The 27,573-nt window shown below is 42.5% G+C and overlaps 1 protein-coding gene across 2 annotated transcripts; it reads left to right on the top strand.

Moving 5' to 3' along the window:
* The first annotated feature begins 2,091 nt into the window (after positions 1–2,091).
* On the top strand, positions 2,092–26,910 carry UBE2G1 (ubiquitin conjugating enzyme E2 G1). 2 transcript variants are annotated; one of them, XM_058854425.1, is made up of 6 exons: positions 2,092–2,413; positions 16,379–16,481; positions 19,038–19,135; positions 20,183–20,361; positions 23,509–23,632; positions 25,724–26,910. In XM_058854425.1, exons 1-5 carry the CDS (start codon positions 2,368–2,370, stop codon positions 23,593–23,595), a joined length of 513 nt encoding a protein of 170 aa, XP_058710408.1. In that variant the 5' UTR covers positions 2,092–2,367; the 3' UTR covers positions 23,596–23,632; positions 25,724–26,910. The 2 variants fall into 2 exon arrangements, with proteins under 2 accessions (XP_058710408.1, XP_058710409.1); XM_058854426.1 differs by lacking the exon at positions 2,092–2,413 and having other exon boundaries at positions 19,043–19,135.
* The last annotated feature ends 663 nt before the right edge of the window (positions 26,911–27,573 follow it).

Genomic DNA, 27,573 nt, shown 5'->3' with positions numbered 1-27,573 from the left:
TAGCACTGGCTTAACTGACATTGTGAACAAAGCCTACTTTTTATTCCTGAAAGAGAAATACCATCCACAATAGTGTCACTTCCCATCAGCATGCCTGAATTCCAATCTGGGTAACTGTCTCTTAGCATAATAAGTTTACAAAATGCACTTGCACATGATAGCCTCCTATGGATAGATTGTTTTTTAAGATTGAATGAACCTGACTGAAGCAATACAAAATACAAATACAAAATACATTTAGGAATTAGAGTCAACCTACAAAGGAGAAAGGCTTTCACAAAGACTTTCTTTTTTGGCTAAGGACACCCTTATGAGATGAATTTCGGCAATAGTATCATACACTGTGGGATGTCTTCTGTCATCCCAGTTTAATCATTGAAAAGGACATAGATTTAATCAGAACTGCAAGAATATCTGGGAATAGTATTCTGATTAATTGTACTAGCACAGTAATGAAACTCTCAGACTATACTGGGCCTTCCAAATTGGAGCACAGGAAATGACGTTACCATTGCTCATTCTCTTTCCTTTTGTTGCAAGCCAATTTTGGTGCTCACAAAATAAAGCCCTTGTATATAAATTGTAAAATAAATTTTAAAAATTCCTTTTTATAAAGGATTTGAACATTTTGGCAAACTGATACAGGATAAATCCCTTTGTAGTAATTTCTTCCTGCAATAGAGCAGGGAGTTTCTTGCTTTCTATCACTGGTAATAATGCTTCATCCAATTAGCCAGAAACTGCATATACTTGAGAACTGAAATGTAAAATTAGGGAATCCAACAAAATGCTTAAAGCCAGAGAAGCAGAGCAGCCCATATGTTTTATTTTAGAATTGCACACACCTATTTATCACACTATATTTTTCACAGTCAACATGTGAGCTTACAGACAATTTGTACTTTTGTCAGGCTTCTCCTGGTGATTTAGTTAGTTCCTTGGGATAAACTACCTTAATTTTTAGCTGTTTCCCTCTGCAGTGACTGTCCTCAGACAGTGTAGTCATCCTTCAAAAGCCCTTTTTTTGAACATTTTTGCTGGAGATCCAAACCCAAGCCTAGGTTGCCCTTCAGGGATACACTAATGCAGGAAAGCCCCTTCACCTCTTAAGTGTAAGGGTTGATTTAGGCTTTTTATCTCTCTTTTTCTTCCCTGGGTGTATCCTCAGTGCAGTGGCACAGTACTTCAAAGCATCCCCAACACACACACAGATAAAAATGTGTATTTTGCAGCAATCCTGTGTGAGTTAACTTTTACCTGGCAGTTGGTAACTCTTTTAACCTGTTCTAAAAAGGTTCTAAAAGGCTGCTTTTTTTAGCTGTTCATCAAAACCTCCCGTATTTAGTGGGTCGGAAGATGGCGGCAGCCTGAGGGCCAGCAGGGCTCTGGACACAGACGCTGTTGTTACTGACTCCCTGTATGTGACAATCCTGTGCAGCCTGGTGATGGGGACAGATGTATTTGGGGATTGCTGTACCTCAGCAGAATCTTGTTGCACCCCCTGCCATGGTCAGGGACATCTTCCACCATCCCAGTTTGTTCCAAACCCTGCCCAGCTTGGCCTTGGACACTTCAAGGAATCCAGGTGGAGCCACAGCTTCTCCGGGCAACTTGTGGCAGGGCATCGCCACCCTCAAAAGGAAGCATTCCTTCCTAATAATGTCTTTCATGAGGGCCTTTGCAGAACCCCGAATTGTTAGGGCTGGAAGGGCTCTCTGGAGATCACCCAGTCTAACCCCTGCCAAGGCAGGGTCACCTGGAGCAGGTGACACAGGAAGGTTTAGGTGAGTTTGGCATTTCTCCAGAGGGAGACTCCATGCCCTCCTTGGACAAGTCTGTCCCAGTGCTCTACCACACTCATGTAAAGTTCTTCCTCGAGTTGAGGTGTAACTTGTTGTGCTTTAGTTTACGTCCCTAAATGTCCTTCGTGAGGAGATTCCCCTCATGAAGCGCGCCCTTCCTCCCCGCTAACTCCAGCTTGACTCAGGGAGGGGAGGCAGGGACCTTCCCAACATGGCGGCCAAGCACGGCTCCCCGCCCCTCAGCCGCTCTCAAGATGGCGGCGCGGAAGGGCCGGCGGCCGGCCCCGGTGCGCCTGCGCGGGCCCGAGTGCGGTGAAATTCCTGGCGGGGGGAGCGGGAGGTGGCGGCGCTGAGGGCTCGGAGCAGGAGGCGGAGGGCGGCTCGGAGCCACGGCCGCGCTGCCCTGCCCGGGACCCTGCGTGCTGTGGCGGCCGGCGCCGAGCCAGACCCCCGGCGGGCGCGGAGCGGACGGGCTGAGGGACGCTCGCCGCCACCTCTTGCAGCGCCAGGAGCCGCGCCGTCCCCGCCGCCGCTGGGACTCCCTCCCCGGGCAGAGCGGGGGAGAATGACGGAGCTCCAGTCCGCCTTGCTACTGCGGAGACAACTAGCAGGTACCTGGGCCGGCGGCGGAGGAAGGAGCGGAGGGCGGAGGGTGATCCGCCGCGGGGGAGCAGCGGCCGGGCGGCCTCGGAGGGGCCGCGGCCCGCAGCGGGGGAAGGAAGGGGCGCCGGCTCGGGGAGGGGGCGGGCGGGAGTGCGTGTGTGTGTGAGGGGGAAGGGGAGATTACGGCCCCCCCTCGCCGTGCTGTGCCCAGCCGGGAGCCGAGGGAACTAGGCCGAGCGGGGGAGGGGGAGCCCGACCGGCGATTGCTGCCAGGGGAGCCGGGGGAGGGGAGCGGGGCCGGCACGGTGGGGGAGCGTCCCCTCGGCTGCCCCCGTCTCGCCGGGGGAGCGCGGGGTGGCACTAGCCGCGCTCGTCGACCCCCCCAGCCCCCCGGTACCAAGCCTGGAGGACTTCTCGTCCCCTCCCCTTGCGGTCCCGTCTCCCTGGGGCGGGGGGGAGAAACGAGCCGGAGCTCGTCCCGCAGCGCGGGGGATGCGTGCGGGCTGATGTTCGGGGGTGTTTCTGAGGCGCCGGAAAGAAGGGGAGGAAGGAGGACTGTGCCCCCACCCACGGAACGAGGCACGCCGGGCCCAGGCTGACTCCCCGCACTCGCACCCCTTTCCGCGGGGACCTGCGGTACCCTCGTCCCGCCTCCCCTCGCCGGCTCCCCCTCAACTCCCGTGCCCGGGAGGGGGAGGCCGCTGGCCCCTTTGTTGTCAGGAGGAGCGGCGGGGGCTCCGCAGGCACGGGCGGGGGGGAGATGACCGGGCAGCAGTGGGTGCCGGCGGGAGAGCGGGTGGGAGCGCTGCGGGGGGACCCGCCGGGAGGGCCGGGGGGGGGGGGTCCGCCGGGGGCGAGAGGGCGGGACGGGCGCGGGGGAGGAGGAGTTGGGGACCGGGCTGGGGGACGGACACGGCCTGGGTGCTGCGCCCGGGCCGGCGGCGGAGGGCAGCGGGGTGTCAGACGGGCTCGGTGTCGCCGCGCCCCCTCCCTTTGTCCCCGGGCGGGCGGCCGAGCTGGCCCGGCCCGGCCCCGCCGAGGGGCCCCGCATGCGCGGGGCCGCACAATGCGGCTCCATGTGTGCGCTGCCACACTTAAAGGGAAACGAGCCGGCAGCGCTCCCTTCCTCCCTCCCCCACTTGCACATGTTCGCCGCATCCTCTGCCTTTTGGGCCGGGATACGGGGATCCACTCGAGGGACCGCGGGAGGTCTGCACGGTACCGTGGGAGAATCGGGTCGCCTTTTTCGTCCCTTATGTAAAAATTGCTTCGTACCCCCTTAAGGAAATGTGCGCCAGGTGTACCTAAACTCGGGCAGTTACAGCGCTGGCTGGAGTTGGCCGAGTAGCCATACAAAGGGACAGGGTCACTGGGTGGCACAGGAATTCCCGGAGGAGGATTTTGGCCCGAAACTTCAGTTAATGTCGTTGGAAGCCTAAGGGTGGAAAGCAGCATTGTTAGCAGTAAGGAGATGAGGTTGCATAACCGGGTATAGCAAGCTGGATGGTGTGTTTGTGCATCTCCAGCACTGTTTTCTGGGTTTGGTTGATCAGTTTGAGAAACTTAAATATCGTTAACTACTATCAAAGAATGTTTTACCTTTTTAAGATGAAGCTCTTTTAAAAAAGAATACTAATAATCACCGTGGCTAAAAATCTCGTACTGTGGCCTTAGTCCTGAACATCAGCATGCACCTGTTACTGCCCTGGTAACTGCTGAAGTTATTAGTGACACTCGGTGATCTGCACATTTCAGATAAGGTAGTAACGCCTCGGTATGGGCTTACTGCAGGAGCTCCAGACTGGATGTGATGTGAAGCTTCTCTCCCTTATATATGATCCCGTAAAGGAAACAATAGTGTAGAATAGTTGCTTTCTGACTTGATAAAAAAAAGCATTTGGTAACCTAGAATAGTTCAGCTGTCTGGAATTTCTCTTTTAATCTACTAACTGTGCTCCACAAAAGAAAGTTGGACTTTTAGTTGAAGTCTCTTGATAGGAGGTATTCAGCTTCTGTGGTGTATTTTTTTTTTTTTAATCTTGTGAGGTCTGAAGACCCTGTGTAAGCACAGACTGGTTGGATATGTAAGTACATTTGTAGACTACTAGGTCTAGGGGTTAACTTCTGTTTAACTTTCTGTTCATTCTTATCTGAAGGCTTTATGTGTACTGGTAAAAACTGGTGAGCTTTTCTAGTTGCCCCGATTACTGATTCAGCTGTACTGAGTGCAGCCATTTTCTTGCACCATGCAGCTATTGTGGGAGGTTTGTGTTTAAAGTAATATCAATACCTTTGGTATCCCTTTAGATGTACTAAAAGAAATTGAAACCATATTAAAAGTGCCTTTGTGAATGAAGTATGGTGAGCATTGAAGAAGAGTCTTGAACTCTTCAAAAGTCCTACGTGGAATAATTGACCTGAGAAAGTTATCACATATGGAAGAAACTATTTTCTCTGTGACATCTGAACTGAGCTGGCACTGGACTGACACTGTTTTTTCTGGTGTCGTGCTGTTTGAAGTCGTAGGGCAGAGGCTGAGCTTCGTGATCTTCCTTCCCTACAGCTGACTTTCTTCCAAGTCTCACCTGCTCCAACGTGTCCCTTTGTGATTACCCACACTGTTTCTTCTACCTCAAACCAAAAGTCACTACTCTGGTGGTATTTGCCCTGGTGGTACTGCTATTCAGTCTCTGCTCCATGCAGTTTTTGCCTATATCAAGTGTGGTGATGTCAAGTCCTCATGGGTTTTGGAGGATAGTAAAACCAGACAGCTGATATGAGTTACGTGATTTAAGCTAGTTTATATGGCTTTAGATCATTCACTTGTGCTTCAGTAATGACAAGAGAGCTAGAGTTGAAGCAAGACATCCAGAAAAAAAGGGAGGTTGAAGCAAGAATCTGAAACCTGTACAATGGAGCAGTTGAGGATTGTAAAAATTCTTAAATGCTGAGACCCTGGATATCTCTTTTCAATGTCCAAAAGAAAAAACAATGGCAGGAGGAGGGAGGAATGTTAAACAATAGTTCTCAGAGTGGCTACCTGTTTGGTCCTGCATATGCTTTGGTTCTTAATTATGGGGAAAGGTGTCTGGCTGGAGCACTCTAATGAGCTGTTTTAATTCCTGAGTGCTTTGCCAAAGTATAGGTCAACTGATGAGGCTGTTGGTTGTTAGTGAGATGTAAAACAACGGGTCTTACCAAACAGAGCAAGGCTTGACAACATAACGTGAAGTTGCTCCAATGAGTATATGAAGACAGACACTTTTGAAAGCAAGCTGGCTTGTAACTTGAGCAGGGAGCGGGTACCACAGCACCATGTACAACATGCTTGTGCACTTCAGTAGCGTGTTCTGGATGCTGATAGTGCTCAGAGAGAAGGGACGTTCAATGACAGTCACAAAATATAACTTCAAGTTGCATGTGGGTTGTTTTTTAATCTCCCAAATTCTATGTGGCTTCACAGTGCCTTTGCAAATGAAATACTGAGCTGGATCCCCAGGGATTAAACGTAGTAGCTGTTATTATATTGACATGTGCTTGTCCCCATTAGGCACAAGAACAATTCAAGGTAGTAAGAACTTCAGCAGTTTTTATGGTCTTAAGTTTTTTGGGGGTTTTTAGGTCTGAAGGAGGTGGTGAGTTGGGATCTCTTAATAGCAAAGCCATTTAAAAAGGTAGTCTAACTAGAGTGGGTGGATCAGATATCTATGGACATCTGTAAAATTAAATGCTATTCCCTCTCAAATCAACTTAATTGTAAGCTGTAGCAGCTTCTGGAAATATCTTAAAATTCAAAGGTATTTTTTCTTTTTTGAGGAGAGGAGTGCTTTGTGGGTTGATAACAATGTGAAATAGAGGCCGTGCCTTGTCCACTTCTTCCAGGAAGGATGCAGAAAAAACAAAAAGAAAGTGCCCCTGAACATCAAAAAAAAAAGTCTATGGCAAACATGTAGATTGGTGTAGCAGAGTTCACTCCTCCGGGGAGCTGGTGGAGGATAAACTGTTCTTTTTACAGCCCCAAAACTTTGTGTTCTTCAAAAAGAGATACAGACAACAGGGTGTAAAGCTTCTCTTCCAGTCTCCAGAGCTGTCAGGCCCAAAGGTTTTGAGGTATGTCTCTGAATACTTTTATTTCATCTTTCTGCCAAATTCTTGCTGACACAGATATTCAGACTAGGCAGACTTGTCTAGTTCAACCAGCAAAATCACATAGAGAGGGTGCAGTTAAATCAGTAGTGCACAGTGGAACTAGAAGTGCGAGTTCTCTTTAACATAAACATGGAGCATTGGAAATGGGAATAACCATGCCTTTGTTGGCTGAAGTTGAGCTGGGTTGTAAATAATCTCCAATTTAGGATACAGGAAAAAGCCACAGTAATGGTTTTCTTAAACATGAGAAACATGACATTATTTCAGTTTAAAGTGTATACAGCAGAATGTGACAGCTGAACAGTTTTTACTTTCTTCTGTGGAAGAATCTTGCTGTGTAATGTTGAACTAGTTGAATTTTTGGCAATTAGGACTTTTTAAAAAAATCTGTTTGAGTGGTGAATGGAGAGGGAATTGCAGAGTGAAGATGACTTTATATATCAAAGCTGAGATGCGTATCTCTGGGGTGGCTGAAGCATAAGAAACCTTTTTGTTGACCATTGGCTTACAGTAAGTTTGTCTATAAGATAGTCATTTTAGTGGCACTGATGCAAAGTATTAATTTGGTACTAGATTACCTGTTAACTCCTTTGTGAAGGTTTGTTCATATGGACAGTAATATTCTGTATTATCCCAAATAATTAGGATTCCAAGGTCCTGCACATGTAAAACTTAGCATTTTAAGTGGTCCTAAAATTATAAAGACCCCTGCATATTTTTTAAGAAGACTCTTGCATGTTTTTAGATAACCATCCATTTTTTTTGGTCTAATGCTTTTTGGGGTACTTAGGTACAGCATATGTGTAGCAGACACCTTAACCCCCTGTTACAGCAGATGAGATAGTCGTGTTTCATGTGAGGTTGTGCTGACAGAATTATCGAAGCTCCCTTTCTCAAGCTGACTTTATAGACAATATCATTGCTAAAATACAGGCCTTGCTCAGACTCCAGTCACTACAACAGCACAAGCAGCCTGAATTTCTGTTGCACTGTAAATAACATGATAAATGTGACTAATGGCAAACTTTGCCTGCTACGTGTTAGTTTTCCAAATGCTTCTCTGGCAGAAATAATCTGAACTTTGCATCTTCAAAGAAAAGAATATTTATAACAGCAGCCACCAGCAAAATTTCAGGGATGCTGACAGTTTTGGAAAGTGAGGTTTAGCTAAACTACAGAATGGAAATGTTTGATGACTCAACCACTTGCTTAAACAGGATGAAGCAAGAACCTGCCTCACCAAGGAGTCACTGCCTTGGCTCTGCCTAGGTCAGCTTACTAATCTTTCAGGGAAAGAGGCAAACTTATGGTGAACTCTGAGTTCTTTCCTTCTCTGCTCCCCTCCAAACAAGGCATTGTAAGTTATACCAAAGTAAGGGCATATCTGGATCTGGCAGCAGCGATTTATTCCTGTTTTGTTTGAGAATAGTGGAATGGGAAAACACTGCTGGAGATCCTCTGAAATAAGGAGCAAAATTAATACCATTTGAGAAAATAATTCCATCAGAATTTCTGCTTCATTGGTAAGAGCTTCATTTGGAGATGTTAAATCATGCAAAACCAACTAAATTGTGTCATTGATACTGATTCCAACTTCATTATTGTAGTTATTTGCTGCAGAGCTGCAAAGGATTTATTGATTTGCTATATATGTATACATTTAAGAGTAACTGATATGAATAAATCAAGTAGAGTGAATGGTCTTCAGATGAAACCACGTGTAATTACAGCTGATTCTGCCTTGACTTTTCTGTATATTGTTGTGATTTCTTTTTAATGCAAGACAGACTTGAAACAATATGGGCAAATTCAACTAATATAAGATTACTCGATCCTTTCTGTGGTTGGTACAAGTTGTATTTTTGTTCCCCCAAAGCCCTGTGTTAAACAGTTTGAAAATAAGTGACCTTTGTAAATGAAACTTGTTTGCCTCAAGTAGGCATTCTGCTAATTTTTCTTCCTGTAGTGTGTTTAATCAACCTCTGTTTTGATGTAAAATACAACAGTTTGTTCCCAGCATAGAGATGGGTTTCTAATGAAGTGGAACTGATCTGAAAGGTGGCTGCTGTTCTGAAAGCAAGAACTAACCAAATACTAAAATGAGTGTGCAGGCTTGGGTTTGGGTGCCTGGAAAAAGGAGAGCAGGTGGCTTGTGTGAGGAAGAGGGCATGTGACTCCTGAAACTCTCCTGTCCACTTTTTGTTCCAATGTATGGGAACAGAATCAGGGCAACATTTCACATGCAGGCCTTTACTCTCACCAAGCTGCACCTACTCTGTGCTTCAATTTTGAGTGCTGTGTGCATGTCTGTCAGTGTCTGGTCTTGATGAGATCTTTCACTTACAGTCTCTAGTAGGCTTGAGCTTTAGGCCACCCTGCAAGTGTCAATGTTCATGCTTGCTTTTCTTTCCTACTCTCAAGTCCAAGGCATATCAGCTGGAGCAGAGATCAGATATCCAGGCCCTGTAAGAACACTAAGTATAGCAATCTAATTGAAATGGTGTTCCACAAAAATATCTGCTCTCCTGGACTGAAGCGTTTGCAGTTTTTGCACAGGTTTAGAGTAATAATAATAATAAAGACTTTTTGGTAGAAATCCTCTGTAAAGGTTTTCACATACAGTCTCTCTGTTTGTGGATTGTTAAGGGAAATATATTTCTGTGGTGTCATCATACACCTCATAGGTCAAGCTGGCTGTTTTTTTAGCTGGCTGGCATTTGTTGCTGATCTGGAAGATGGTGCTGTCAAGAGTCATTTAAAGGAATGTCTTAGAACAATTCTAAATAACAATGTGGCTCAAGTTAGGATATGCAAACCTGTTATTCATATTATGAGCAGGAGAGAAAACAAGCTGGAAGATTATCCTTGACTTGCACAACAACTTAGATGTTAACATCTCCCTCAGATGTTAATGTTTCCCTGTGGCATAGGCAGGCCATAGAGACTTTTCAGTGGATTTTTAGTGGTGGTCTGGTTTTGTGTATGAACCACACACATCCTACAACATCATTGCCTCTGTGCAGCAATGCTGTTTCATGATTTATGTGTATCTGACTGCTCAGAAGATAGTTGGATGGATTTTTTTTTTTTCCTTAGCTTTAGTCTGTTGGTAATTAGCTTTTAAGAAGTTAATCAACCTCTGTCCGTGGTAAACTCAGCTACATTAATGGCACCTAGGAAGACACCTGTCTTGCCAAATTCCAGCAGATGTGTACAGAAGGCACCTGAAACTTGTAGTCTCCTTTGTAGGTGAGAGAAGTAAGTGTGTGTAGAGTGTGATTCACCTGACCTGTTTCTGACACCTGCTTTGGGATGAGTTAATTATGGTGTCTCAGAAACTACTTACCCTGATAAGATCTCTTGAATGCTGCTGAGGGTGACCATCTCAAATACAGATAGATGCAGATACCTGTTGAATACTTGTCTAACTCTGAAGAGTGGAAACAGGCACCAGTCATGGAGGACAAGGTGGAGGTGGCATTTCTGTGAACTGAGTGTGACAGATGAATGTGGCTCTGTGTTGCAGTTGACTCTACGGGCAAAGCACTGAATATTCCCTGATGACATAATTGCTTCCTTTTACATGTGGGTTTCTGAATCAGGGTTCTTCCAGTTCTTCTTGCTATCATTGTTTTTTCCTTCCTGATAACACTTCACTTCAAAATTCAGAACTTACTGGGAACGGTTTTAACAGACTTCATTCAACCTCCATTTTAACTCTCTCAGGTGGTGTAACTCTGGATTCTGGTCTGATAGGATACACAGCATAGTTCTAGCAGTTTAGTCAAAGAAGATTGTCCAGGAAACATTTTATCTTGGTTTCTATCAAAATTACATGACTGATGATAATTTGAACATATATTCTGAATTTACTGCTGAGAAACTTAGTTCTGGAAGCATAACTTCCAAAACTTCAAACATTACTATGGCGTTCAAAGGTTTTCATCAGATGAGTATGTTTTGTATTTCCAGTGATTCAGACAGGAAAGTAAGTTGAACACCACATTTGTTTTGAAAGAAAAGGTTTGTGGGTTTAGTAGGTACAATGTGTTCTGCAGAAACTTAAGTTACTGAGTTTAGATACTTGCTTAATGGCAAATACATTGAGGGGAGGGGGAAGCAGACCTTCTTTCTATAGTGTGGGATGTTGGAAAAGGGCTGGTTTGAGTGTGTATGCAGAAGGGTGCATGTATGAGGAGTGCTGCAGAGAGGAAATGGCTCAAAGTAAGTTGTGACTGTTCTTGCCTGTTTTCAGGACTCTCAGGTGAAATGGTGCACGGGAACAGACTGTGGGCTGGGTAAACTGGGTTGCCAGGTTAGATCAGTTGCTGGGTATCTGTGCTCTAGTTGAAGCTAAGAGCTGGTTTTGAGACCTGTGAGAAAGAAATCTAAAGGAACATTAACAGTGTCTGCTGATGTCCACCTCCATGGGCTTAAGGGATTATAGGGAATTCCTTAAGAACCAAGGCAGTACCAAAGACCTGCAAGCTCCTGGTTGGTGTGGTAAAACTCAGTTTTCCACTAAATACCTGCACTTCCAGTTGTCTGTCTCCAGGTATGCTATGGCTCCTATTACCATGGAGCTACAGAATATACAGAATCAAGAAACTCAGTTTTTAGCGTAATTCTAGGATAATATGATAGTTTACCCATAAAATAATTCTAATCTCTATTTACTCAAGTTTTTCTGGTACCTTAATCGTCATAACTGTAGCAGCAGTTTTGGGAACTTCGGGCTAATGCTGTTCTCCACTTGTTTGCAAAGCTGAACTGTGGCAATGGCTAGGAATTTGACTAGGAATAAAACAAAAAATCAAACAAGAAACCTTCAGCCTTGTCCCCTGTCCTTTCAAAATCTACTTCACTGTGCAAATCTAAGGAAGACTTCACAGGTATAGCTGAGGAGCTGGTGAGTGAAGCAGTACACAAAGGTGTGTAGCACCACACTGAGATGTGGCTTTGCCTGTTAATGCTAATTGTGCAACCCTTCTTATAAATTTTCTGAGCTCAGAAAATTTGTTTTGTAGAAGTCTGAAATGCTGCCCTTATTAAGAAGGAGTGATGTTGGAGCACTGGAAATTAGTTGCCAGTGTAAAATCAAACCTAAACCTTCTACTGAAATGGTTGATAGAATCTCTGCTTAAGACAGGTATGTCTTTACCACTTTAGTCTCCCTTCAAAATAATTTGTGTCCTTCAGAGGCTTAATCTGTTCTGTCATAAGTGTTGTCTATTTGTCACTCCCTCAGTGGCTATCAGGAGTGTGTGCATATTTTGTGCTACGTTTTGTCTAAACTTCTTGGGTGAGCTTGTGGAGCAAGACAGAACATGATGAAAGCAGATAAAATGGAAAGCTTGGGGAATACATCTCCACAAAGAGATCATGTTACTTTGTCATAATCTCGGCCCTAGTTCTCTAGGATCAGAGATGTACAGCTGGGTCCTGCAGGTAACAAAGTTTTGGAAATTGTAACTGACCTCAGTGAAGTAATAGGACTATATGGAAATCACAGTGTGGGGTAGAGAAGGAGGAGAGTCTAGAATGAGGATTTTCAGTGTGAACAGTTGTTAGAAGCTGCTGGACTAGTGCTGAACCTCACAAAAAGCAACAGAGATGACACAAGTCTGAGGTGCAGCAGATAGAAAGTGCTGATAGGGCCTGCTTCTCTGAGAGTTGTGTAAGCCAGCTAGGTGGTTTATCCAGAAGCCTTAACCAGGACTTGGGCTCCCTAGTCTTATTTTTGTATTGTACTCTATCCACTGGCTCCACAAAACTCAAACACTGTGTGTATAGATTGTATAAAAAGAGGCTTCTATGAAAAAGAAATATAGGAGCTCATATTTTTGATGGCTTTGTACTGTAATATAGCTTAAAATACTCAAAGAGTTCATATTCAGTGGCTGGCTGGGCTAGACGTCAGGCGGAAAAGTTTGAATGCCGTACATAGCTGTTCCATGGAGCTATGGGGCTCCTTCTGCTTAGTCATTTTTGTTGATGCTGTTTTGCTCTGGGATTGGTGAAGTCTCTTGGCTTATATAAAGGCAGTTTCAGGGAGTGTGGGAACATCAGTAGCTTGGTGTAAACTAAACACTGAAACTGGAAGTGCAGCCCATGGTACTGTATTGGCTCAAGTTTAAGGCAATGGTAACTTAGTTCTGCTTTGGTAAGAGCTAAAGGGACAGACAGTGTGTTGTGTGACAGATCATGTGGAAAGGGAGCCATGGGGCTTTAAAATCTGTTCTGGATTTAAACAATGCTGTTGGATTATGGGCCTTTAGTCTTCCTCGCCTCCCAAATCAGGTATTGGATTTAATCCCAGGTTCAGGACTGGGATTAAAGGAACTGAATGTCTAATTTATAAGCAGACACTGGATTCTGTTCCAAGTATGTTGCTGCTTGGCAGCTGTCCAGGTGTGTGCTGCTTTGGCTGTCAGCTGCTGCTTGGTCTGCAAAAGGCTCTACCTGAAACTGCTTCTAGACTGTGTGTAAGAATGTTTTGTGGGTTTTTTATTTTATTTTAAATAATCATAAATGCAAAAAATATTGTCAGAAATGCTAAACCACAGACTGTAATATATAGTAGTTGCAAGTAAACTGCATTTAGTTAGGCATGGGCATGATGGAAATATGTTAATGTACTCATTTATGTTTAAAAAGTACAGCATATCTTTAGCTGAACAAGAAATCTCAAAGTAAAGCCGTTGGAAAAATTATGTGGAAGGATCCAATTCTTCATAGGTGTGTCTGGCTTCTCTGCTTTTCCAGGACTTTCAGGGCAGTTCTTCAGCAGGGCTTTGTAGAGGACCTGCACTAAGAGCTTGTTCCCCTCTTCCTGTCTGGAAAAGGGAATGGAATCCTTTGCTTTATCCACGTGTTTGTCTTGGGAAGCTCCTGTTCAGGCTGCAAGCAGTTAAGTGCTGTGGTTGGTGGGGACTGACGGGCACAGGGAGCAGGTGTCCCTGCTCTGGGTGCAGCGTCAGTGTCACTCGCTCGGTGGCCAGTGACACCGGCCTGGCAGCAGTGTGTGTGTGTTCCTTTCGTGCCCTGCCTGCATTGCTATTCCTTTGGGATTTTGGTGCATGGATTTCACTACTGTGTGAGGCTCAACTAGCGAAGAGAGAGGCAAGAGACAGGTAGTACTACTGGTTAACTTGCCTGATACACAGCACTGACTATATCCAGGGAAAAATAACAAAGCCAAACAAACCTTGGGCCTTGGTGTTGGCAGGTTTTAATGAGTAGCAGCTATTGGCTATCCATGGTAAAGCAGCCAAGGATGATGCTTTTCATGTCTCAGTGCAGAACTTTCCTGAGACTTCCTTTTTTGTCTGCCTGCCAGCCATGTTGTTTAGTTTAGCATAAATAATCTGGATGGAAAAGCTCATTTTTAAATTGCTGTTGGTAATTCTTGGCGTACCTCTTGTGGAGAAGGTGTATGAGCTTATATTCACTGTTTTTCCTCAGAGTATTTCTGCAATCAGCAGCTGTTTGAGCTGTGCTTCAATATTCCTGTCATGGAAGGAAAATAACCTTTTCACAAGCTGAGACTCATGCCACCTCCTGTAAAAGAAGTAATGTGCTCATTTGCTTTACAGGCAGCATATACTAAGTAAACTTCTTTAACTGCTTTAACTGAAGATTTTTGTTAATGATTGTCCCTTTCATACAATTTACAGATGTTCTACACAGAACTTGGCACAAATCCTTTTTTCTCTGTGGAAATGCAGAAATGATGGGACTTGTGTTTCACAGGCTTAAATTCAAGTTTGATAGTTTTAGGTGAGATAGTCAAACCTAGTATTTGCAGTCTGACTTCTGTAGTTATTACGGTGGGCATTCTGCATTACAGTACTAATAATATCTGAAAGGGTGATGTAAATGTCCTGAGCAGAGATTGCTTTTTTCACAAGCAGTAAACAATTTTTTAAATGTAATCCTGCATGAAAAAGCAGGTCATATTTAACTACTGATGTGGTGGAACTTTTAATAGATCATCCCAAAGAAATGTTTGTATTAAGGAGGTAGTGTAAGGGACTGGTGAAGCTCTCTTTTAATGTGACATGCTCACCTAGGCTATCTGCCCTTTCAGCTAAGATTAAATAGTTACTCTCTTTCCACAAAGTTTCATAGCTGCCAGTGTCTGAAAACTGATTTACTTAGAGGAAGCATGGCCATGCTGTGGCTTTTGGGTTTGAGGTTTGCATCTTGGTTAGAGAGCCTGTGATTTTGCCTTCTCTTTCAAGCACTGTCTGGAAAAAACATGGTTGGGCTCAGCACCCAAGTCTTTGTCTTGCACCTTGGGGACAGGATGGCTGACCTCACCTCCTGATTACACCCTTCTGAGCAGCTCCTAGGAAAGCCCCTTTCAGTGTCATCTTTGTGGATAAGTTTGACTAAATTAGTAATGACCAAAGTTGTTGATCCTGCTGTTTCCCTTTTCAGGACCTTGGTCCTTCACGTGAGCTGAGCACTTTGTTTTCCCAGTGTGGACTTAGACTCCTCTGTGTAGGGCTTGAATGGATTCTTCTTGCCTTTTTTTCAGCCACGCTTTAAATAGTTCAGAACTTAACTGGCCACCAGTGATTGCAAGCTTATGGGCAAATCACTTGGGACTTAATGGCAGCTTTTTCTCCAGAAAGGTACATGGTTCTCACTTGAAGTTCCTCTGCATGTACCTGAGGGCATATATAAAGCCCTCTGAACTTAAGCCTTATGGCTTTTAGGTTTATAAAGTGGGAATATGTAGACAAACTGTGTTGTGGAACAGAATAATGAGGACTGCAGTGTCTGACAAGTTATAAGTATGGTTGGTTTTTTGTTCTGTTTTTTTTTTTCCACAATAACTACCATTCGTAATTTTATCTGGGAATTACTGACTGGTTGAACAAGTAACTTCTTTCCCCCTTCCTATATCCTAAGTACCCAAGATCTGTCAGGACTTTATACTGTTGGAAATACTGGATGAAGAATTTGAATTTGGCATAAATATGGCATTTAATGAAGGTGTCAGTTAATAAATGTTCTCACTTTCCTACCCCCACCACTGGATTATAGGCAAAACTTATTTGAAGTGTTTAGTTCCAAATCTTAGGGTTTTTTTGCCTGGAGCAGACTGAAAACAAGTTGAGTAGAGTCTAGAGTTAGCTGTGACTTGAGTATGGCTATTTCCAGAGAAGCCTCTATCTGGCAGTAACTGTAGTAGCCAATACACTTAGAGTGCTCTATTGCTTATCACTGATGGAAAAAACTATGAAGCAAAAGGAGGAAATAAAAACACACAACCCCATTCCTGAGCAGCATAGCAACTTATCTTCTATGTCTCTTGTACTAGTTCAAAATATAATAAATCATTATCTCCAGAATTTACTGGCACAAGTCTCAAGTGCTTTCAGATTCTGGAAAAAAAATAAATTAAACAAAGTAGAATGTTACTTTTAAATAAAAAGATAGTGTGACTTAGGTCTTCTGTTAACGTTTTCTAGAGTTAAAAGACAGACTTTAGTTTAAGATGGCTCCTTGGGGTTCTTGTAAATCTTTTTTATTATTAGAAAGCCTGTTTCCTGACTTAAACACTTGTTGGTATCTAGTTTAGAAAACAGTGTCCCATAGTTATATGTTGTTCTGGTGTTTTAGGGTCAGACATGGTCCCAGCTCTGGCAAAAGTGCTTGTGGTGGGGGAGCTGAGGGTACTCACTCAGGCTGTAAGTCCATGAGCAAGCGCCAAATGTCACGGGGTTTTCTGGTCATCTATGGACACAGGAGCAAAACCAGCAATGTGTATTATAGACACCTAAAGTTACTCTTAAATTCTTTTTCCTACACAGAGCTCAACAAAAATCCAGTGGAAGGCTTTTCAGCGGGCTTAATAGATGACAATGATCTTTATCGATGGGAAGTCCTTATTATTGGTCCTCCAGATACACTATAGTAAGTACTGATACTTATACAGAAACTTAAGTGAATTTGGATTTACTAGTTCCAGTTTGCTCCTAGTGAATAGAAGCTAACCAAAACTTTTGTGCTCAGTTAGGCAATGCTCTTCTGTTGCTTGCAGAATACGTGTAAATAGCTGGATTTGCTGTGTAGTTCTAAACTGTTTTGCTCCCATGGGAAAAGGCAACACTGACCTCTTTGTACTTTTATGGAAAAGAGAATAGGTACACTTAGAGGCAGCTTCTGTTTTCTTTCACATGTAAGGCAGATAAAATGCACTATTTGCTGTTACTGCTGGGAGGCTGTAGTTCAGCTGATAGTGCTATGTTAAACCATTACAAGTTCATGCTTGTGATGGTAGGAAAATACTCAATTCAAGCAGGATGTAGTTGGAGGAAACTGCAGCAGTCCATAGAATTAGCTTCAAATCCTGTCAGTTTGAGATGGGAGAACTTTCAAATGGATCCTGGAGCACTTTGGGGTGGTCATCTACTCCAGTTTCTGGGAAAGGATTCTGTGCCCAGGAGAGGTCAGTTTAAAGTGTATTCCTGGAGGTGAACTCTGTTCTCTTCATTAAGCTGCTGCAGTGAACTACTGGTACGAAAAGCCTAGTGACATTTACTTGAGGTCAGTTTTGGTTGCAGCATGAAGTTGTGTATGTCTGTCAGCAGACTTGGAATAAGTATTTAAACCCAGTAATCAAATTGCTTGGCTTTTCCACAAGCTCACTGCACTGTGGTTCTCGTGCCTTGCATGAGATGGTTTCTCCAACTTCTGTTGACCTTTTCTGAGCAGTCTTGTGGTTCTGTTATATTCTCATGGCTATCTTATAAATACTGTCAATAAAGAAATGCTGCTTCTAATTGATTGTCATCTTAGGCATTAAAAGTTGAGATGGTGGTTTTTTTAAATCAGCTTTTGTAGGGTTCTGAGCTTTTTTTGATGCTTTTTGGTAAGGAACTCTCTTCAGAGAGTTGTTTCTTTGGTAAGAAACAACTGTTTCCAGTTGCTGTTTTTCAGGATACTATTACACTGAATCCTTATTCCCTGGGCTGTTTGATAAGGACAGTTATATGTAATAGTTTAGCTTGAACAATTTTCAAACATCAGTCTCATTCCTGGTCCCACTTTATTTCTTCTGAGTTTACTTGAAAAGACTTTAGACTTAGTGCATTACTCTACAGACAGAAACCCTTTTATCAGGAATATTGCTAAAAATGGCATTGATCTCCCTTAATTGACAGCTGTATTTCATTAACTGATACCTAACATATATCCACTTTAAAACCTCTGCTGTATGCAGTTGATATGGGGCAACCAGGGATGCCCTGCAGCCTAGTAGCTTTAAGATCTGTTTCTTTAAAAAGGAAAAGAAGGAATTTTTCAGTTTGAAAGAAAGGGTTCAACTGGTTTGGGGCTATCAGCAAATGCAATCTAGCTCTCCTTTGTCTTGACATTATGGATGTTAAAATAATGTTTCTTGAATTCTTACCTCTCCTGGGATGAAGGATTCTTTGGAAACTGCCTGCCTTTTCTAAAACTTATGAAAAATAAATGCCGTGGGTTCAGATGCCCTCAGCTGCTTCGAAGAGCCAAGTTACTTAAAGGCAGTGCTTTTTGGGATTTTTTTGTTTGTTTCTTTGGGTTTGGTTTTTTTTTTTTTTGAGACACTTGCTGGAACTGCACCTCTTTGGTTAGTGGTGGTAAAACATGTTATTTTTCTCAGCAGCCAGTGCGAGATTTATGTTCCAGTTTTTTTCTGCCTTTGCAGTTCCAAATTTTGTTACAACCTTCTGTTAGAACAAATGACAGTAGCAGGACAAATGTTACATTATTAACATTAGCAAAGTATTCCAGCTGTAAACCTTTCCATCTAGCACAGGCCTTCACATTTTTCAAAAGGCACTATTCCTGGTCTGTAACTCCACATAAAACCTGGATGTCTCTTGTTTATTATTGTTTTCCAGTTGAGTGGGTAACTAATGCAGAACACCTCACTGTCATGCCTGAGTCATTTTAGCTTAGTTTTGAAAAGGTGGCATTGGAAGTCTTCTTATGTTTAATGCTCGAGACAGAGCTTTCTGCAGTTTTTCCCTGGGGCTCACTGCTGCAGACTGAGACCACAAAATTAGGACTGAGGTCTCTAACAGAGTAAATTGGGTGTCTGCTAGGCTGGACTCGAGAAAGGAAGTTATTGGCAATACCTTTTTTTTCCTGTTAATAAATGTACTGGGAGGAAAAAAAAAAAGTAAGTTGTGATTCCAGATGGTAAATTCCTTGGCAGCTTTTTTAGTTTTTTCCCCCCCCACCCCCATGGTTTTTCCCCTCTGGAACATCATCTTAGTTCTAAAAAAGATCATGTTGGGGAACTGGCAGTATCTTGTGAAAGGATCTTCTCAATGTAGAAACTCTTTACATTGCATATGGAAGTGTTGATGCTGTTAATTACCAACATGATGTTGTGTGAGGTGTAAACTTAGAACATCAGTAAGTTCCGATCTTCAGCTTAAGCTTACAAGAAACTCTACTAAGATATTTTTGATTCCCCAGTGAAGGTGGTGTTTTCAAGGCTCATCTTACTTTTCCAAAAGACTACCCACTGAGGCCGCCAAAAATGAAATTCATCACAGAAATCTGGCATCCGAATGGTAAGAAATGTCAAAGTTTCAATTTCTTTTTGCAGTTCAGAGCTAAAATGCAGTGAAGACAAATAGATACGTTTCTGTTCGTGTCAGAAATATGAAACTCTGCTTTTACTTTGCCATCCTCACTTAATAGAGAAGTAATAACAGTTTTTAATAGTGCTGCTCTGAGAGCATAAAATACTCAAAGTATTTTCAGAAGCTATTCAGAGTAGGTTCTTCCATTCTTGGTAATTGTTCAGGTTTTTTTTTTCCTTAATTTTTTTTCCTAAGTGAAAAATTCTAGTCTGAGGAGGAATTTGACTGCCTTTTGTTATACATTCAAATATTTCATCGTGCTGTTACTGACTTGGCAGTTCAGTATAGAAGGCCCAAGGTTGTTCTCATCTAGTGAAGCATGAAAAGAAATCTTTTAGTCCCTCTAAAGGAGATTTCTCCTAATGTCTCATTTACCTGTGGACTGATGGAGATTGGATGGGAAGGTAAAACAAAATGGAGGACTGTTTTACTGGGAAAGAGAAATGTTCTTCAACTTCAGAAACTGTAGATATTGAAAGGTGGGAGGAGACAGTGCTCCCATCAAAAGGACAGGGAATATTTTAATGCTGTGTCAGTTTCAGCTCTGGAAATATCAGAGTACTTGTCAGGCACTTTCTAATTCCAGCAGTTTGAATCATATTTCAGTATGCTTCAGTAATATCCAGCTGATGCTGTTGCTGTGGAAAAAAGTCTCGAGTTTGCTGAACTTAACAGAAAAAGCTGTAGTGGAAGCCTGTCTAAATAAATAGTCTTGAGAGTTGCAGCATGATGTTAAACTGAGTCCTTCCTCCCCATGTGCCCTCTCTGTCAGGAGTCCAGGCACATTCAGACTTGCAGCAAGCCCTGTTTATTACAGTTTAAGTTCTGCAATAGTTAATTACTTTCCTTCTTTATAAAGTGTCTTCACTAACGTGTTTCAGACTAGCTGGAATGAAGATGCACAGTTCCATGACTGTCCTGAAGAAATGCCAGCATGTTGTTCATGACTGAAATATGCCTTGTTCTATTTTGTAGTTGACAAGAACGGTGATGTCTGCATTTCAATTCTTCATGAGCCTGGAGAAGACAAATATGGCTATGAAAAACCTGAGGAACGCTGGCTTCCCATTCACACAGTGGAAACTATAATGATTAGTGTTATTTCTATGCTGGCAGATCCCAATGGTGATTCTCCTGCTAATGTTGATGCAGCGGTAAGACTTTCCTTGGTCTGCCAATTGTCTTCAATGCAGAAACCTTGCCATGGAGTTCTGTTTCTAGTTTAGCAAACAGTAACTTTGGGAAGAACCTTTTCTATCACAGGCTAAGGCTACCACTGCGTTGGGAAAAGCAGTGATGTTGTCAGACAGAACTACTAATTAGCATTGGGAAGTTTCTTTCACTTCTCTAGAATAGTCTTCCTGTCCCATGGATTAGAGCAGTAGGTTTGACTGTGTAAATCTGTGCTCTGAGAAGGTACTCAAAGGCTTCACTGAGCATCTGACCTTCAGCTCAACAGGGAGGGTTGTCCCAGGCTAGACTGACTGGCTCAGGAGTGAGGAAAAATGGTCTGATTTACAAAGACCAGGGTGAATCTGCAGGGGTGAGATGCAAGTGTTTGATGTAGCATAGTGTTCTGGAGCGTGGCCTGTGCTGTGTGCTATCAGCTCTCTAGAAGAGCTGTGTTTAGAGCAGAATATAACAGTGAGGCTGAGGAAATGTTTGTGGTAGGGAGAGAAAAAAGTCTCAGTTCTGGAAGGGCATCGGGGGACAGACTTCAGGCCCCGCTCATTTGGCAACACTGATGTGCTCTTAAATTGCACTGAGTGTTGTCCTTTCACAAAAGACAAGTTCTAGCTCTTTAAACTGTGGGAGTGAGGAAGGGAGATGGCAATTGTGAGATGCAGAGTTTTGTAAAGGCATGTTAACCTGCTCTGTCAGCCAAGCTATATCTTCCCAGAGTGGGTGGGAATTTAGTAGTTTTCTGGAGCCTTTGATCTGCTATGTTGTATTTTCAAAGGTGGTTGGTTGAGCTCTGCTGAAAAATCATCATGGGAAGAGACTCATGTGGAACAAATTTAATGGGAAGAAAACAGAAAACAAACAGAAAGTTGTAGTGAACAATTTCCTCATTTAACCTTAAAGCATTGGACCTCCCCTTTATGTGTCATGTTACTGGCGGAAACAGACACCCGGGAAATGTGGACATTTCCTGCTGAGAGCACTGGAAGGAGCAAGTTGTTAATGAAATGTTAGAAGTGCAGTTAGAATTCCTCACTTCACAAACACATGTATGTTGAATGTACCCTGGAAAAAGCACATGCTTTTAGCTGTGCTTGTCACCTTCCTGACATCAGACTTTTTGTATTGTGCCCCACTCTGACTACTACTTCAGGAGTAGGGTTTTTATTTTTTTTTGTTTTTTCCTTAGGAAAGTTATACACAAAATGAACTTGCCTTAGGGTAAAGGTCAAAAATGAAAACAGTTTTTTCTAGCTCAGCATGAAAGAACAAAAAAATCTAGATTTGACTGTGAAGATAGTAGTGAGGCATCACTTTGGATGCTAGAAACTATTTTTCTGACTGTGGCATTACATGTTTCAAGGAACTTTTAGAGTGCTGCTCGAGCAGTTGGCATCTCCTGCTGGATTGTAGATCTCTTCATATTAGCAAAAAACATACTCATCAGGGCAATGAAGGATCAGCAGCTCCTGTGTTTATCACAGCAATAAAATTTGGCAGTTACTGTAAGATACTTTGCTGTCATTAGTTTCTGCTTTTAAGTGAGTCTAGTGAATAAGGTGTTACAGGCAGTTCACAGGATTATAGGAGCAGGGGATATACCTGCTTTCAGGAAAAATGAACTGTGCATGTTGGAGTACTGTCTTTTGGAGTGGGAGAAAAATGAGGATCAAGAACCTGAATAGATATTTTGAAAAGCAAATAGAACAGTTCATGACCTAAAAATACATTTTTGGAGATTCAGCTGTCACATTGGAAACTTTGCTTGCTATTCAAATCTGAACAATTCATAGAACTACAGACACAAAAAGTAGAAACAAAATCTAAGGCTCTGAAGCTCAGAGGGCACAAATTCAGTGCTTTTCTTGGCCTTAAGCCATCTTGTGTAAGCTGTCCTGTGTCCCAATCCAAGGAACCAAATGTTTGCTGCATGAATTGCTGAAAAAGAACAAACTAATTAGTACCCTTATTTGTGCTTTCATATGAAAGTTAAGATATGCTGGGCTCTCCAATGTGCTGATTGTTTAAGTGAGCTTGGAGGTGATGAATGTTAGGATATGCAATTTATCACTCAAATGTACTACAACCTTCACTCCAAGTGGGGGTGAAAAGGTGGTGTATGCTAGATTGCATCAGGTGAAACAGTGTTGGGGTTTTTAACCCCTTCCCTCACCCCTGCAGTAAGAATCTATTGTATCAGAAACTAAGAACTATAGAACTTCATGAAATAAGGGGTTCTTTATATTTTCCCCACCACTTCTGACTGGAAGGCAGTACCCAGCACATCAGTCTTAACCACACCTGATGCTCCTGTGCTTTCATCTGAGCTTGTTGTGAGCCTGGCACAAAACAAACCTGGCTGCACTTTCTCATGTAGGTTTTTGTGATACCTTGATGTGTGTGCATCTCTGGGTTCAGACTTCCCTCTTACCTGTCTTTCTGCTCATCTTTATCTTGGCTCTTCATCTCTGCAGCTCTGAAATCAGATCCCTGTCACAGAGACCTGTAGGTGAGCTGAGTATTCTCCTAAGGTCTTTCTCACAGAGCCAATATCTTACAGCCATATCTAACTAGGAGGTGTTTGCTTTCGAAGGACACTGCTGTGCCTCTTCTGGATACTGTGACTTCTGTATTTCTGTCCTGGAGTGTCCTGATTAGATTGAAGGGAGCTGAAACTGTCTTAAAAATCTGATGAACTGCTGGCTTCACAGCACCTGTGTACCTTTTTCACCACTGCAGTTAAAGACACTGTTTCCAACACATAACAGCTTGTGGTCTACAAGTTGAGTTTGCTGCTACTTTGCAGGCTAAAGCAAATAGATTTTAGCACAGACAGTGTGAATTACTGGTAAGCCACCAGGTTAGTCTTGGAGCGTGCCTAAAATCCAAGGGGAAAATTACATCCTCTCTGTCTTGAGTGGCTGGCACAGAAACCCAGAGCAAACTTTCAAAAGTCCTGAATATCACAGGTTTTCAGTGAGTAGCTCAATGATTGTAAGCAAATTTAGGTGTTGACTAGATGGCTAATGTCTGAAAACATAAACACCAAGAGTCTTCCTAGAGCTTGTACAACTCCTTGTTGTAGGACTGACATCTGAAAGCTGTCTATTCAATTACAGAAAGAATGGAGAGAAGACAGAAATGGAGAATTTAAAAGAAAAGTTGCCCGCTGTGTAAGAAAAAGCCAAGAAACTGCTTTTGAGTGACACTTATTCAGCAGCTAGTAGCTTCACTTTTTTCAGGGTAAGTATCCTTCTCAAGACAAGTCAGTTACCTGAGCTGAGGATTTCCTGCTTAAGTGTTGCTGAACTATTTTTTCCCCCTCAAAAGAAAAAGAAACCCCAAAACCTTTCTTCTCAGCTGCATGATCTCAGTGGAGCTCTTTGGCTGTATGCAGTATTAAAGACTAAAAGAAGTTAAGTGCACTTGACAGCCTGTTCTGCCAAAATTGGGGAACTTCTCTTGTATTCTTATGTTTTATGCTGTTCAGAAGTTGAACTTCTCTTTATCAGAATTCATCCCGCTTTATTAATGGCGCTTAGAGGTTACTGGAGCTGTAATAGAAGGGGGTGATAATTCCTTGATATTCATTGTTGTGAAGAACACTTATTAGAGTCTTAAAAGCATCTTAAAAGTCTTTGTTATCTCAGGAGTTGCAGATTATCTTGCAGATGTTGGTGGCATGTTGCACATAGGAGTTAAATGAGACTTCATTGAGGTTGATAGGAACCACTGAGAAGGGTTTGCTTCAGGTATCTGTGGGAATTTTAACAGAAATTCTGGTACAGCAGAAAGCATCAAATTGAGATATTACCCATCAATAATATCAAGAAAGGTGGTGTTCTCTTCAGCAGCCCAAAAAACATCTTTAATGAGGAAGGCTTGGGAATAGCTTCATAAAAACAGTTGTGTTCTGCTTGGAAACTGAACTGTGGCATATCTGAGAGCTTGGACAAGTTTTGACCTGAGAGTAGCTGACGTGATATTTGCATTTTTTGCCACCCTGTTAAAGAGCTTCTGACTCAAGATACTTACTCTAATTTACACAATCCCATCTCAGTTTTAATGGCACTATTTTTTTTTTTTTTAAATAACCTCTCATAGCAAGCTCTGTATTAAAGCATGGCCCTTAAATCCATGGCCTTTGGTCACTTTATCTTGGGTATGCCAAGGAAAAACTTCCTCCATGAGATAATCATTTCCCACTCTCGCTTTTCAGAGCAAAACAGAACTTCATGTTGAAGCTGCCTTTTCTTAATGATTGGTTTGGCAAATAAACTGCTCTGACCCATTTGGCTGGCAAACCCCAAATCCTTATTTACTGGTTATCTACACCGTACATAATTCACAGGGACAGAAATATGGCACTGTATGTAGTTCAGAGGGGTTGTACTGACTCAACCAGAGCAGCTTACTATGCTCTACTGCTGGGTAGTTTTTTTAATCACAGTTGTGCAGGAGAGAGTTCCTTTCTTACCCTTTTCTAAACTGGGGGGGTTGGGGGAGGGCTCCATCTGTGACAAATTCGTTCTGCAGTCTCTCTTTGCAGAGATGTTTTGATTGAAAGGAACTTTCTTCAGCACGGATTAAGTATGAAAAATGCTTAATATTGATCAAAAGACTAAGCAAAGGAACAGAAAGTCTTGTACAACTGCCTATAACTGGAGTGCAAGAATTGTTAACGCAGCTGACTTTTTTTTTCCTGTCTTGGAGAAAGGGAGTAACTGTGAGTAACACTCCAGAGTATCCTTAGCTAACCTCAGCTCTGTTGCCATGTTGAACTTAGCTATAGTGAAACAATGCTCTTGACAAATATTTTAAGTAATTGGCTGTGTTGCTTTTTTGGAAGGGGAGAGCTTTTCTAAGTCTGGTGACTCCTCCCAAGTGAGCCATGGGCAGGGAATTGGATGAGAAGGGGCCACAGCTGGTTTCAGACCAGCCCAGTGTGACAGGGGCTGTGGTGTCAGTGCTTGCTAAGCACTGCTGTGCCATTTGTACCTACCGTTCACAGTAAGTAATGCACAGACTTTTCAGTGATAAATCTGAAGTGTTTAGCCCTCTGTGTGAATAATCAAAGCTTTACACACTGTGCACTCGACAAGCAAGTTACAGGAGCCAGAAAGTCTGATAATTGAGCTTGGATATACAGTGTGCTCAGCTAACTCCAGTCTTTCTCAGGTGATGAGTTTGGATTTATCCATCTTCTGTTTGGAGGTATGTGAAGCTCTTGAACAAGTAATAATTATCTTCTTCAGCTTGAAAAACTAATTAACATCTTGAAAAGAATTAAGGATGAAGAGGGGTTTTATTTTAACACCTGTGATTTCTTTGCAGGTCTCCAATTGAGAAACATGGCACTGTTTTTTTTCCTGCACTCTACCCACCTTTTGCTGGACTTCTGTTGTTACAAGTTGGCAAACACTGGCTGGAACTGGGCTGCAATAAAACATGCCAGTTATCAATGCTGACAAGAGCCTAACAAGTGCCAACACAAGATGATTACGCATTTTGAAATCTAATGAACTGCTTTAACCTTCAGGAAAAATTGTAAAGATGTGTACATAGCACAACATGATCCGGATAATATATATACTGTTCATGTACATCCACAAATACACATTGTACCAAATAATGCTGTCTGTAGTTAGGGATAGAATTGTGTAAATTCTAAAGATTTTAGCAGGTTTTTTCTCTCCCTATTCATTGTTTCCTGAGTTAAAAAAAAACAAACAGCAACTTGTGAAGCATGTCAAAACCAATTAGGATACTAAGTTGGTTTTTTTGGTTTTGTTTTTTTTTCCTCCCACTTTAATTTTCCTTTGACCCACCAAGGCTTAATTAAAATTTCTTGCTTATTAAAGTTTAGTACCTTTTTTTTTTTTTTTTTTTGGAAATGTGGTCCCTTTTATTTCCCCCATCAGAACTTAAAATTTTCCTAATTAAACCCTGAAAGGATTTGCTATCAATTACTTGTGTCTTCTTTTATGATGACCTTTGTAGTCTCAAAGGTGCTTTTATTTCTTCCCACCCCTTTTTTAAACCCAATTATTCATTCTTCTTGAATTTGGTATAGCAATAAAACTGGCCATGGAGCACCCTTGAGCAGCCTGATGGATTTTTAACTTCCAGGGACTTGAGTGCTTTCACCTGGAAGTTTGGTTGACTAAGTTAGTCCAAGATAGGAATGAGCTGCTTTTTATGGGTGAAATTTTTGGTTTGCCTTTTTCATTGCCTGTTTGTGGGGTGGGGTGTGTGTGGGGGAGGCTTGTTTTTTCTCAAGGTTGAGTTCAAGCATGCACATCTGTAGGCTTTCAAATGACTAACTTTCTGGGTTTGGTATCAAAAATAGTTTCCCTCCTTTACTCTCTTCTGTGGTCCTTCAACTGCTTTGCCTTCTACTTCAGAGTTTTCCTCACCTAATGTACAAAGAAAATGGCGATGTATATTTTCATGTAATTTGATTTTTGGAATTCTGTCACCTTCTGTAGTGAGTTCTTCCAAAATATAATTTTTTCCAATAATAATGTGTCAAACTGGCTGTCTTGAGTATTGCAGTAGGAAGGGTACCTGTAGCTGGAACACAACTTAGCTGAGCATCATCAACAACACAACACTAGCAAGCACCTGAGGAATTGGACATGCTGTGTCTTCATCTTGAATAATGAAAAAGCAAACAAAGCACACAACTTTACCCCTATTGTAATAATCTTTGGCCCTCTAGTGACCAAATACTAATCTCAGAGTATCTGTTTGCAAGAGTTTTTGAGCCTTTGACCAAAGAAACTTTATAGAAGAATTTGAAACTACTCAACTCTTTTCTTTCCACAGCACAGCATAACCCACTAATAAATGAAGAGTACCAGTGTTAAAGAGTCAGCTTTTAAGAAGCCTTCAGTCCTGATTTGCTGGCTGCACTTCATTTTATGTTGCTGTGCAACATGCATATGTTGCTTGTTTGTTCTTTAGGGGGCAGGCTTGGAAATGTTTGTCTTGCTTCAGTGGTATGGAAGAAGTGGGAATACTGCAGCACTGCTCATTCACCTTTTTGTAAATTCAGATATATATTCAGCTTACCCAGATGGTTTGTGATCCCACCTGACCCAGATACTCCCCAGGGAGGAGCGTTACTATGGGATACTGTTAAGATCTACAAGCTGCAGGTATGGCTAATGCCCAGTGACTGA

Source organism: Poecile atricapillus, chromosome 21, assembly GCF_030490865.1.
Source record: "Poecile atricapillus isolate bPoeAtr1 chromosome 21, bPoeAtr1.hap1, whole genome shotgun sequence".
Classification (NCBI taxonomy): Eukaryota; Metazoa; Chordata; class Aves; order Passeriformes; family Paridae; genus Poecile; species Poecile atricapillus.
The sequence above is the reverse complement of the archived record's forward strand: the minus strand, read 5'-3'. Positions and strand labels throughout refer to the sequence as shown.